The sequence below is a fragment of the Lampris incognitus genome, chromosome 16, assembly GCF_029633865.1.
Source record: "Lampris incognitus isolate fLamInc1 chromosome 16, fLamInc1.hap2, whole genome shotgun sequence".
In the NCBI taxonomy this organism is placed as follows: Eukaryota; Metazoa; Chordata; class Actinopteri; order Lampriformes; family Lampridae; genus Lampris; species Lampris incognitus.
The window spans coordinates 15,611,869-15,626,075 of NC_079226.1; the positions used below are offsets into that span (position 1 = coordinate 15,611,869).

The window sequence follows — 14,207 nt, forward strand, 5'->3', positions numbered from 1 at the left end:
AGCTGAGCGCTCCTTTATGTGATAGCACTGCTCCCAAGAGACCACTCCCGGACAGGAAGGGTGAACAGTTAAAGCTAATCCAGGAAATGGCCCGGGGATCTGTTTTACAGAGGATAGTGTAAAAGTAGATTTTAGTACAAAGAGTTGGCTAAATTTCAAAGGGAACGGCTTCCTTGTTCGAAGACCAACTATCAAAACAGGTCAAGTTCATCCTGATATCACCAAAATATAATTCACAATAAATGCTGCTACACCGGTGCAAAATATTATAGATGATGTGGTATTTATCTTGTAAGTTCAGGGTTATTCGTGCATTATAAAGGCTTAGGCAGCTCGTATAGGGCATTTTCACCCCGCCGAAGCCTTCTGGGAGTGATTGCGCAAAACAAAGAAACAAACAAACAAAACAAAACTTAAAAACAGTTGAAAAGTCCATACATTTATTGATGCGATTCAATCACCCCACCAGCAGGTACCGCTACACTATTGTTACGCTTTATACACAATAGCCGTGAAAGACGAAGAAGACGGTAGCGCTACGTTTCAGGACCGGGATGAAGAATCTTAAAATCTTGCACAGATGACGTCGATGGCATAAGCGGAGGATTCGAGAGGTCACGCAGGAGTGAGAGACGGACTTTGGACCGAAGATTACTCACAGTTAGAACGAGTAGGATTTGTGAGTTGCGGCTGATAAACGCCAACGTTGAAAGTTGGCCCCTCCCCCGGCTCAACGACAGGACACGCCCCCTGACCGCAGTAGCCAGAGCACAGTGTACAGGCCAACTCCACGTCACCCCTCATAGTCCCAGCCTCTCCTTCAGTGCTCGCCAGCGGGGGGAAGCCAACTCCAGATTCACCCCTGTTTTGGAACGAGCTTTGTCCCCCTGGCGTTTCGCCCCGCTATATTTGCATCTTTTCGGGGTTGTTTCCTAAACGGTCGTAGCTTCCTCTTGAACGCATGCTTACGATCTGGCACCTGGGTCACTACGTTTTTTCAGAGTCCCGGCTGGACAAAGGTGAACAACAGAAACGTCCCATCCATCCATCCGTTATCCAAACCCGCTTATCCTTACTCAGGGTCGTGGGGATGCTGGAGCCTATCCCAGCAGTCATTGGGCGGCAGGCGGGGAGACACCCTGGACAGGCCGCCAGGCCTTCACGGGGCTTATTGAAGAATAACCACTAAGCTTTATAACGCTACTAGAAGAACCCCGCTACAATGTAGCGGTTTGGTTATCCACCCGTCTAAATCCCCCTATAGCGGCAAACACGTAGAACTCTCGTACACAGCAAAATAAGAAATTACAGGCAGGGGACAGGGTCTCTGCAGCTATACACACCACCACACACGTCTTGTGGGTCATAAATGTTTGAGAGGGATTATTGACGTACGATCCAATACATTGATTTTTAGGAAAATCTTACTCGTTCTACCCTTATTTATCTTTCCCATTTGTCTAATTCATTTGTACGGAGTCCCTTATGGGACATAGGTAAGGTAAAAAAAATTGACTGGAGAGTCATGCAATTTATTTTTTCCTCCCACGGGGACCTTGTTAAAATGTTTTACGGGACTAACACCATTAGGAGGGTCAAATGCTCAGTCACTGGATGTGACATCCGCTGTGATTAGAAAAGTACATTTAACATGGTCACGAGCACAACTATTTATTTTCTGTTTTAAAGGCACTTTTTTTTAGCTTTTTAAATGTGACACTGTTATTTCAGTGGCACTTTGAAGAGGGTTGTTGTTTCCAAATCCTTCAATAACTATTCAAATTTATTCAAAATAAATATGTAAAAAGTATATTCACATCTCAATACATTGTAGTGGTTTCTTGACGACCTGAACTTCGATTCCAAATATAAATTTATGGAGACGACAATACGAGTGGACGGCGGCAGTAAAGCCGGACCGACCGCAGTCGCCGTCACACGAAGTTACCACCTAAGCCTTATTCCGAGCCAGGAAAGACCCTGAAGTTGGGACTCTCTTTTGCTAGATTTAATGGACTGTGTACCATGAAGTAGTGTTTGCTCCGCGAGACAGCGGGCTAAAAGCAGATACCTCTCATAACGCTGCGAGACTGCATCTGGCCAAGCGTCTGTGCATTCACCTCTTGTCTCTCTCATCCGGCTATCCCCTGTCCCTTTCCACTGTAAACTGCCCGGTAAAGCAAAAAAAAAAAAAAGCCATAAAATTAGTAGGGAAAAGCTTTCAGATTACAACTCTCGTTTCCGTAGTTATGAGGTAGACACTATTACACAGTGACAAAACTATAATACACAATAAATTATGGGCCATTATACAGAGAGTAAGCGAGACGGGTTGGAAGGAACGAGACAGAGCACCCAATGTGTCCATGTATCTATCTGTCTACATTTGTAACTAAATCCTACAATTTGTAACTAAATCCTACAATTTGTGACTAAATCCTACAGTTTGTGGCTAAATCCTACAGTTTGTGACTAAATCCTACAGTTTGACCAGGAATATTCTGGTGACTGATGTGAAAAAGGTTGTTGACTGAACAGCGTTGCAGGGAAGTGTCACATGTGTCACATCTGATAACACTAAACGGCGAAGATGGTGCGCACGAGAGAGAGAGAGCGAGAGAGAGAGGGGGGGGGGGCATGAAAGAGAGTGGCAGACGACATAAGACCAAGGTCATAAATAGGACTACAATGCACGACATCCTGGTAAAAAGGCCTTTTCCTAAGTTCAAATGCCTGTCGTGGCTGAAGTCCGCGTGAGTGAGAGGAGGAGTCCTCCTCTCTGTAAAGTGTGTGAGTTCTCTGTGGCACTGAGGTGAGACAGGACAGAGAGATAAAATGCCAAATCTTTCATTCAGCGGACTGAGATAGTGGAGCTCTCCATCGAGATAAAACTTTGTCACATCATGCCTAACAGGAGAGAGGGACAGCTATCGGTCTGATACTATACGTACACACACACACCCACCCACACACACACACACACATACTAATGAATCAGACAGAAGCTGAAGTACACGTCAAAACGTCTTATCTAATCATCACTGACCATCAGCGAGTGAAAACAGGAGTTTGGAGGAAGAGCGAAAAGGTGAGAAAAGCGAAGCGGAAACAGAGGGGAGAAACGGGGAGAGTCCAGGTTTAGAAAATTTGTATTTTTTTAATCAGAAATAATCTACAATCAGAAATAAACACTACGGTAAAGAAATGGGACCACATCCTCACACGCATGAACCATTTTGATTTAGAGTGAACGGGTTAAGACCAGCTTAAATGGGTTCTTGAACACCCAACAGCAAACGCTTGTGTTTATCTCTCCTGGAAAAAGAAATAATGTCTTCCTTGCCAGAGTGATTCTCTTTTTTTTTGCAACATACTCGTATCTTGGACATATTTTAATAAGGGTGTTCAGGTGCCACTGCAAACTAATGCAATGCTAATGTTCCCCAGTTCGGACCCGAGTCTTATCTCCTGCTCGGCCAAGCGTGTGTCCTGCCGCTGCAATTAGTGACTCCTACATGTGGTGGGGCACCTGCAGAGCTGCGGGTGGATCTAAGAGAAGCAGCATGGACCGCAAACCTTACACCCCCCCCCCCAAAAAAAAAAAAACCTGCAGCAGGCTGATTATCAGAAGCGGCTGGCCAAGCAGCGTGTGTTGGAGGATGTCTGTGGGTAGTCTACACCCTCCACAACCACCGCAGGGGCTGTGCAATGCCGGGACCTTAGGAGAATAGGGGTGACGGGAGATGCCTAATCGGGAGAAAACGGGAAGCTTTTCTTTTCTTCCCAAAGAGGGACAAAAGAAATGTCTTCATGTCTTCCTCTGCCTTTCGCAATCAGACGGGGTCACGACGGTGCAGCATTCTCGGAGGAAGAGCGCTTTCACTTCGATTTGTTACAAAATCGGCTAATAGTGGTCTCGTTTCGGTGCAAATACAGTGTCAAAGGGAGCCTGAATGGTTCCATCAACTGGAGGATGTCCTTTGTCCAGGGTTAATGGGAGTGGAGAGGGGAGGAAAGGAGCCGCGCAGCGCGCTAGAACAAAAAAAAAAGAAAAGAAGACATTTTCAGTTTGGATTTCTGCAAGGTCAGAAAACAAGGGTCAAAACCGCAGTGACATCCTAATCTGATGTGTGCTTGTGTGTGTGTGCGTGTGTGCGTGTGTGTGTGCGTGTGTGTGTGTGCGTGTGTGTGTGTAATCTGCTCCGTGTGGCTCACATCATGTCTCATTTCAGCCCAGAATCACAGACAAAGGTCACCATTTGACCTTTTCAGAGCGCCGTATTGCTGCTGCACAATTGGCTGATTAGTGTGTACACACACACACACACACACACACACACACACACACACACACACACACACATGCATACACACTCAGATGCACACTCGCTCAGAGCAGAAAGATGAAGGAAGTAGAGCGCTAAACTGAGAGCGCACTAAATCTTTTATTTGTGATCTTGGCTAACTCCACCGCGTCACTTCCATTTCCCAGCGTGTTGGCATCTGAAATCAGAGGCGCGGGACTACTCTCTATTCATTTCTATCTTAATCTATTTTTAAGGCATTTCAGGTAATCCTTCTTGAAATTCTGCTCTTGCTTAATGGACGAAGATTAACTTTGCGTTAATACCAGTGCAATTTTTTCGGGGAAGAAAAAATAAAACAAAACAAAACATAATGTCAAAGTAATTTCAGAAATTACTCGAGCACCGACGGCTAAAATAATGGATGGCGTCTAAAAATCTGAAAGTGCGTTTTTGGCTGAGAAGGTTTGCAGCTGTTTGGCTTGAAGTCAACGGCGCAGTCGAACATATATTCAGGTACCGTACACACCTAATCCCCACCTCCATCTCCGGAGCGCTCGCCTTTTTCTATTCTGATGTACCAACGGCGAGCGTGTTTACATGCACGCCAGTAACCAGATTACTGGCAGGCAACAGTTTGAGGCCACGTTTTGATGAAATGTGAAATAAGGTGATTCTTCTAATGGGCAGGTATACTTGGATCCCTTCCAAAGTCGGTTCAAGGAGTTTTATTGCAGGTATTTGTGTTATGCAAATCACATCTGGGTCGCTGCTCCCGGTGACCTTTCACCCGCGCAGTTTCAAAAAGCCGAAAAGAACAACAACAGAAATAAGAATCAAAAGACTGCACAAATCTAGGTGTCTTAAAAATCCTTCATGTGATTGACTTAAATCTGAGCGCTGGGCCAGATTATCCATGTATGGCATCGGGCGAGGGCCCGGGGGCACCAGCCAGTTTGCTGTGCTGGGGGAGTGGGGTGGGGGGGCACCAAATGATTAAGACAACGAATAGACTTTTAAAATGTCTAGAATATATTTGAAAATATTTGTCATACTTTCTGTGCATCTTTCAGCATCACGGAGGCGTGCAGGGCAGCGTGGAGAGAGACACGCTGTTTATTTCAATAAGTAGCGCAGTGGCCGTTTAGGTGTAATCCCCCCTCCAACCACAATGTGGGTTGCAACAGCAGAGTGGTGCTGTTCGTCCGGTCGCCACAGGACAGACATAACAGTGATTCCCTCCATTTTAGTTGGACAATAATAGAGGGCGTCTGGGAGGCGTGGCAGTCTATTCTGTTGCCTACCACACGGGGATCGGCGGTTCGAATCCCGGTGTTGCCTCCGGCTTGGTCGGGTGTCCCTACATACACAATTGGCCGCGTCTGCGGCTGGGGAGCCGGATGTGGGTATGTGTCCTGGTCGCTGCACTAGCACCTCCTCTAGTCGGTCGGGGTGTCTGTTCAGGGGGGGAGGGGGAACTGGTGGGAATAGTGTGATCCTCCCACGAGCTACGTCCCCCTGGTGAAACTCCTCACTGTCAGGTGAAAAGAAGCGGCTGGCGACTCCATATGTATCGGAGGAGGCATGTGGTAGTCTGCAGCCCTCCCTGGATCTGCAGAGGGGGTGGAGCAGCAACCGGGATGGCTCGGAAAAATGGGGTAATTGGCCAAGTACAACTGAAGAGGAAAAAGGGGGGGGGTTAAATTAAAAAAAGACAATAATAGAGATACACTTTATTGTTGATAGAAAACATGTTCAAAGACCATTTACTCATCCACCCTGTGCAATAAGTACTTTACTGTTTATGAAGGCAAGAAGGAAAATCAAGTCCTTTCACTACTCTACTCACTATTCACTTTACTAATCACTATTCCATTTTCATTCCTTTAATTTCTGTTTCTGAAAACAACAGAGCAACAAAACAACCATAATGTCTAATAGCCTACACATTGCACTACATCGTCTCAATGTGCTATTCCCTATACCAGCGTTTCCCAACCCAGTCCTCAAGGAACACCTATCCTGCAGATTTTCATTGTAACCCTGCATAGGTAGCCCTGCCTGTGCTTACTCAACCAATCATCTCACAGCACTTAATTATGCAAGGTGTGCAACATCTGACATAGTTCAATGCTGATTGGTTGAATAACTGCAAACAGGTACCTATTCAGGGTTGCAGAGAAAATCTGCAGGATAGGCCCTATACCTTCATATCAGCTCACCTGGCACTATATTCAGCTGCTGAAATGGTTGCTTGTGACAGTTGTAATTGGACTTGCCTTATTTAGTATATGGGTGTGATGAGTTTTTTTAGACATACTCTGTAATGGTTTTGCATGTAGGCCTCATACAGGCCATTAATGGTGGAAATAATGATATTTAGCATGACGTGTTGCACTGGGATGTTGAGTTGCATTCAGATTTGAGCATCAGTGTCAGGGCTAGTATAGCATGTGCAGGCCAATGTCTATCTATGGTGTAAGGTTTTTTGGTTGGGTCTTGCATTTTTCTGTAGTTATGTATGTTGAACCTGTATTTGAGCTTTACCCATAGTAAAGTTAACTTTTTTATGTGTAAAATGGGAGGGGGGGGCACTTCTAGTGTAGTACCCCTAGGGTAACACACGGTGTTAATCCGGGCCTGTCTGAGCAATGTCTTTATCTGTTTATAATGACATTACCATAGTGCGTGGCAACACACTACTGTTATATGAAGTAACCTAACTGATAGAAAAAAAAATGTTGAATGTTTATTCGCCTTAAACGGGAGTCTGTCATCAGCCATGTGACCTGCCGGAGACTCCTCGAGCAAGAAACTGAACTCTACTGCTCACTCATTTTAAGCCACGCTGGATGTGACTAATGTCAGACTAATGGCTAAAAATGTAAAAAAAAAATAAAATTAAAATCATGTAAATGTAAAAGCATACAGGTGCCTTTGCAATGCTTGTTCTGTCTTGATGGTCAATTAGCTGCACTACACTAATTGTTCATTATATTTGATCATGCTTTTTGCAGCTTTAATTTAATAGTTGTCCAAAAAAAAAGAAAAAGAGCTGTCTCCATATTCCTATTTCAAATTCTAATCATCTGCACAAAAAAATGTCTCTGAAAATACAGGTATTTGTCTTGCAGATATTTGTCAGTTTACATGAATATTGTTGACTCTGTTTTAAACTTGGGAAATTCATTTGTTGTAACCATTTCCTTTCCTCTTCTTCTATTTTGCCATATTTCTCTTATCCTTTATTTCTCTACAAATACTACCTCTACAATACCTGTTTCACAAAAAAAAGCCCAGAAACAGCTGGACGCGGGAGCACAGTGTGAGAGGCTGAAAACGGCCCAAAATGCTCAGCCAGAATGAAAATGACCAGGTTAACAGGAAAGGATTTCCCCCGTTTCTGATCATCTGCTTGTCTTGCTGTTAAGTCTTTGTGTTGATTATTCTAAGGGAGGTGCAACGCCTTGTGACCGAATCAGTCAATCGCACACAAACCCACACACACACTACTGATAACACAACTGGATGTGAACATTCATACTGGTGGACGGCTAATGGCGAAAAAGATGTCTTACAAAACCTTTTTTAAACATGGGGGGGGGGTATGTTACCGGGTATAATTTGTTCTGTGTTGTGATTGGTTGACTATGATTCAGAACAGTTCTTCTGGGCTTTGCTGTGCTCTTAATGCTGTTCTGTTCTTGGCCGTGCTGAGCTGTGTGGCATTGTGCTGATCTTTTCTGCGCAGCTGTGTTTTTGACTGTTTTCTATTTTGTGCCGCCTTGCCCTGTTCTGTTCTTTTCTGCTCTGCTTCATATTGTATTTCGACTCTGCGCTCCTCCGCTCCGCTCCGTCCTGTCCTGTCCTGTCCTGTTCTGAGTCAGGCAGGGCTTCCGGCTATTGGACTACGCTGACAGATTCCCCCAGCTGGGGGGATGGATGGGAAACACATGAGCAGCCTTCATTCAGTTCAGACACAACTCCTGAGGACCCGTTCCCCTGATGGAAAACTAGTTTCGAGCGTCGTGTTAAAACTTGGCCGGGCTAAATCTGATCCGTATCTGCGAAACAGGCCCTGAAAGGTTTTGCTGTGCCGAAGGCTGGACTTGCAGCAGCGAGCCTGCGTGTCTATATGCATAGGATGTGTGTGTTTATACACGGTAATTGGATAATTGGCAAATTTGTATGGGGTGCACGAGGCCTGCCATGTGGCCTGCCCGGAGAGTGTGTGTGTGTGTGTGTGTCTGGTGCGTTTTTGATCGTGGTGGGGGTTTGGGAATAGGGGGAGGCTAAATTTACTAAAAATAGACCGCAAAAATAATACCAAGGACTAATGTAAACTTGGATGTAGAATAAACAGCGATAAATAGATAGATCTATCTACAAAGAGAGAAAAGATTATACCCCGATATCATTCCACACACGCCCGCCCTAACATAAATTGAGCCCTTAAAATACTTTTTTCAGCGTCGTCCTCAACAATATACTGACACAAATCCCACAGATGACTGGATTGGATGAATTACACTCTGCTGGTACTTTAAATGAATACAGACACTTCCTCGGTGTTTTCTCCAGTAAGTGCCTCCCCTTTGCCAAATCAATGCAAGTGTTGCATAACGTTTGAATCGCATAACGCTGACGAAAAAAAAAAAAAAGAGGATTTTCTTATCATTGATAAAAGCATAGAAACAACAAGACCACTATAACATAATCACAACTAATGCGTTTAAACAAACACATTACAACAATTACCCACATCCCTCAGATCTAGAAAACTAATCCACGGCAAATGGTGGGTGTTACCAGTTGTGGTGGTGGTCGGGGCTGCAAGTAGGGGCTCTGAGACGGGCCTGGAGGGGTCTGTTGGGGGGGGCTGAAATACGGAGGGGTCCCCTGTTGCTGCTGCTGCGCCCCCTGCTGCTGCTGCTGCTGCTGTTGCTGCTGCTGCTGCTGCTGGCTGTAGCCCCCGATCCCCTGCTGGCCATAAGGCGTCACCTGCTGAAGAAGGAAACCACACCCCAGTTAGTCACCGCCACAACGCAGCTATACACAACAATTATGTTTACATTTCGAGTAGTTATGGGCCGTTTTCGTAATAATAACCCCAAAGTATCCCACGGTAACACGCGGCGTGAGATTCCCTCCACTGGGCTCTTGTCCATTTTCCAATTCATCGGACTGCCTCTCGGATAATGACCCCTAATTTCGCCTAGCGCGGGCAACGGGAAGGCTCCTTTCTCCCAGCGGTCCTCTGCCTAACGAACTCCAACAACAGCGACTTTTTGAATCCGTCGGCTCGCCAAATGCCAACCCTCCCCGCCAAAGCCCTCCTTTATTTCCCCTCCAAGTCAACCCGAAGATGGGAAGAGGTGCTACGGCAGGCACATCCCGTAACACTAATGGGGGGCACATGGGTTGTGCTCGGACTTCCTGGAGGAGGTGCAGTTAAAACTCCCCCGCAGGCCAAGCCGTGCCGAGCAGCGATTATGAGAGGAAAGGAGGAAAAGCGAGTGCCTATAACAAGCTGGCATCAATATAAATGTAGTCTTAATCTCTCCTTGTCATTTGTTATGACTACAGACAGCACCAGGTGCTCCTCACTCTGCTAAGGATGTACTACAGAGGCTCTCCCTCTCTCTCTCTCTTTCACTCTCTCTCTCGCTCTCTCTCTCACACACACACACACACACACATGCACACACACGCGCACACACACACACACAGAGACAAAAGCCAAGTTCCCATTACAGACTATTAAACATTTATGACCACTGGTGTAGCAGTATGACAGCACTTTTCACGTCAAATATTTTCCCCCCCATCACGTCACGTCAAGTCTTTATTTCGTCGTTAGTCGCACGTTTTATTCCACCGTAAAACCCGCGTAAAACGCGCTAGGGTTCGGGGCGGCGGCACGTTCTGCCTTTGTCCCCATTCGCCCGTTGCCCCGCCCACTCGCCAAATCCTAAAACGCTGAGCGATCAAAGCGTCCCTTTCCGCCCTCCCGGCCCCGCATGGGGGGGGGGGTGGAGAGGAGGCCGCAGGCCCGAGGATGATTTATGTCCTGGATGATGGCGCTACCGGGGACTCCGGCGTGATGTAATCACGGTGTTATGATCTTGTCGGATCAAACGGAGGGTGTGCGCTCCGAGTTAAAGCTCCACTATGACTCTCTGGAAAGACATAAAAGCCCCGTGCAAACTTGAACGGTGTTGGGGGGGGGGGGGAGAAAGGCATGGAAGTGTGGTTATTACCTGGAGTTATTATGTTTGTAATCATTTTTAAGTGTGCCGTCCTGTGACTGGGCCTTGAAGAGACTTGTCGGCGCTTCGTCAAACACTTTTTCACTTTCTGAATGCAGATGATTAGACGCTGGGGAATTCTTTCACCTCAAATGGGAATCTAATTAGAAAGGATAGGCATATGTGTGTGTGTGTGTGTGTGTGTGTGTGTGTGTGTGTGTGTCTAGACACACTAAGAGAGTGTCATTAGGCCGGTGCAACTGACAGACGCGGCGATATCAGACGAGCTGGCAGAGAGGTTAATAGCATGGCCCCGCTCATGCCAACAGCAACATTGGATTCATTATTGCCAACCACAGCAACACACAGACACATACTCATACACACCAATATGCTAAGAATAACGTGCACACACACACACACACAAAGATGCACTTGCAAGCAGACAAACATCGAGAGGTGTGCCAACAGATGCACATCCACAACAAATGCACAAACTAAAATTAAAAACGATGAACATATGTGCACACATAAATACAAGATCTCTCTCTCTCTCTCTCATTTACATACAGACACGTGAAATTCCTGCATACAGAAATTGGGTGCATTTCAAGCGACTCCTTGCACAGGTGAAGCGGCGCTATTAGGTGGTGTGTGATAACAGGCTGACGTAACACAATGAGTCTAGACTGGAACACAACAGCTCTGGGACTGGTGTGGATTAGGTCACCATGGAGATTCAGACGAGGCAACCGTGGGCGGCTGCCTCTCTCTCTCTCTCTCTCGTACCAATATGACCACAGAGAGAAAGAGACCGAGGAACAGAGAGCGAGAGAGAGCGAGACACACACACACATCTGAATGCAGGGAGACAGACAGGCAGAGCAGACGGAAAAACTGACAGACAAAAAAGAGAGACGAGCTGATAGGCGGCCGACAAACGGTAAACAAATGACGAGACGGTCTGAAGGCCTAACAAGTAGCAACCTGTCACACTCGCTTCAGCGGAGGAACAGTCATTCAGACATCGCTTCATTCTGACGCCTGTGTCAGCGACACGGCGTGTGAACGCAACGCGCCGACCTAACACACGCCGAGCAGCCCCCCGCCCCCCCCCCCGCACATTTAAATTACAACACGGGAAAGTGATACCTGCAATTGCTGTGCCATCACTCACGCCGATGACAACGACCGCCGAAAAGTCGAAAGAGGGACCTGTTTTCCCCCCGGCTCGGGTGTGCGGGGAGGAAGACGAAACAACGCGGTGATTTATTTACTCGGGTCTCTTATTAGTGTAACCGGTTATTTTCTTGCCCGGTGCGGGATTCAATACCGGGGTGTACTGCACCACAAGGCGACATCACTACCCGCTCGGCTAAAGGGACAGACCCGTTAGCTAGGGGCTAACGTGTCTTATTAGTAGTTTACAGTCGTCACCCTCCCCGGAAGCGCGCCCTCGCGCTTTGTTCTTCCCGCGCTCCGAAGAGACTTCCGAGGATCTGCACACTTCCGGATCCCACCGCTGCCACCAATGTAACCGGTTATTTTCTTGCCCGGTGCGGGATTCGATACCGGGGTGTACTGCACCACAAGGCGGCACCACTAACCGCTCGGCTAAAGGGTCAGACCCGTTAGCTAGGGACTAACGTGTCTTATTAGTAGTTTACATTAGCCACGATGTGCCGACTAAAAAAAAGAAAAAAAAGAAAGCCGTAATGAAACAAGAGCAGATGAAAACGCTCTCTGGAGAAATAACTGGCGATAGCAATTCCGCAAGGCAAATAATTTGAACGAAAAGTTGTAGAAATAAAGGGGTGACAACAAACACCTCCGCTGCACGGACGGGCAAAACATATACGAGAAGTCAAACTGCCAAAAAAAAAAAGAAAGAAAAGAAATGAAAATGGGTTTTTGGAAAGCCTGACGCTATCTCCTCTCCCCCACCACTACAAGTGAATACAGTGTGTGTGTGTGTGTGTGTGTGTGTGTGTGTGTGTGTGTGTGTGTGTGTGTGTGTGCGTGCGTGCGTGCGTGCGTGCGTGCGTGCGTGCGTGCGTGCGTGCGTGCGTAATAAATCACTTGTTTGAAAATCAGTGTGCGTGGCGGTCTTGGAACAGACACCACTTGTAATTCAATTGGGCCGATGAGCAATAGACAGAATCTTCATAATTCTATTGCCGTGGCAAAACGGCTGGCTTGCCGGTGAGAGGCCCGTTTGCCGGTGCACAGGTTGCCCGTTTTGAGTGACATATGGGGGCAGCCAACCAGAGCCACGCCGAGGCGCTAAGCAGGCCGACGGACATGACAGGCATACAGAGGCAGCGCATTAGCATTAGCACGCTAGCACGTAGGCCGTCGCGGATCGCGGCCCTCGCGGTTGAAGCCCAGACAGGGAGAGAGGGAGAGAGTGACAGCCTCAGGAACAGAGGAGTGAGTAAGACAAATGGAGGGAGAGAGAGAGAGAGAATGTGATGGAGTTAGAGTCTAAAGCTGATAAAACACATCTAAACTTCGATGAGATAGATAATATAAAAGAGAGACCAGCTGTTAGTGGAAGAATGGCCCAGTACCAGAGAGAGAGAGAGAGAGAGAGAGAGAGATGAGAGAGAGAGAGAGAGAGAGAGAGAGAGAGAGAGAGAGAGAGAGAGAGAGAGAGAGAGAGAGCGAGAGAGAGAGAGAGCGAGCGAGCGAGCGAGAGAGAGAGAGAGAGAGGAGAGAGAGAGAGAGCAAAACAAAAGAGAAAGACTTCTGTTTACATCAAAAGCGTCTCACTAATGCCAAAGCTTATTGCTTGTAAAATCACTGTCAATATGTCAATATACCCTGGCACTCTTGCTCAACCTATACATCTTCTTCATGAGGGAGGTTACGTTGCTATAGCAACAACGCTGCTGTCATCATTGTTACTATAAACATCCCCACCCCCCAGAAGGTGCCCCCCCCCATATTCTCTCTCTCTCTCTCTCTCTACACACACTGGAAGACAATAACACCTTGGGAATTTAGTTGCCTTCGGAGAGCCCAGTGGAGGGAGGGAGGGAGAGAGGGAGGCAAAGCGGGGGAGTGATATTCTCGCCACAGCGACTTATGAACATTAACACGAACCTACACTTTCGAGGGGAAAAAAGGGAGAAGGAGGTTATCGAGCCTAAACTGATTAAAAGTGAGCGCATCAGTCATGTATAATGTGTGGAGGCACATTTGAGGCGTGGACCTAATGAATCAGTAGTTTATTGTGAACCCGGCTCCCCGACTGAGACGCTCTCCCCTGTGGAGAACACAGCGACACTGGGCAATGCCGTCTTGCTCGTTAAACCACTCGCACACTTACATTTGGCTTCCAACACATTACATACACATATTAAGGGACTATTTAAATGTTAATTTTCCCAATTCCAGAGCGCCAGACTATGCGACTTTTCCCCCACTCTCTATGAAGAATTAGTGGTATTAACACAGCTAAAATATTGTCACGTACCACCGGACCACAGCATTTCATGCAAACTTATTATTACCCCAGTCGCGAGGCGCACATAAGACCAGGATTTCAGGAGTTGTGGGGAACATTTGTTAAGAAGGCCCTTTTTTTTGTTTGTTTTGTTGCAAAATTGCAACTTTTAGCCAATTCACTTAAATAGATATCACTTAGTAAAGA

The 14,207-nt window shown here is 46.7% G+C and overlaps 1 protein-coding gene across 1 annotated transcript in view; it reads right to left on the reverse strand.

Annotated features, from left to right (window-relative positions):
• LOC130125980 (AT-rich interactive domain-containing protein 1B-like) overlaps positions 1–14,207 on the reverse strand; it is a 218,005-nt gene that overhangs the window by 185,515 nt on the left and 18,283 nt on the right. The window contains 1 exon segment of the mRNA XM_056295355.1: positions 9,114–9,308. Coding sequence (XP_056151330.1) covers positions 9,114–9,308 — 195 coding nt within the window.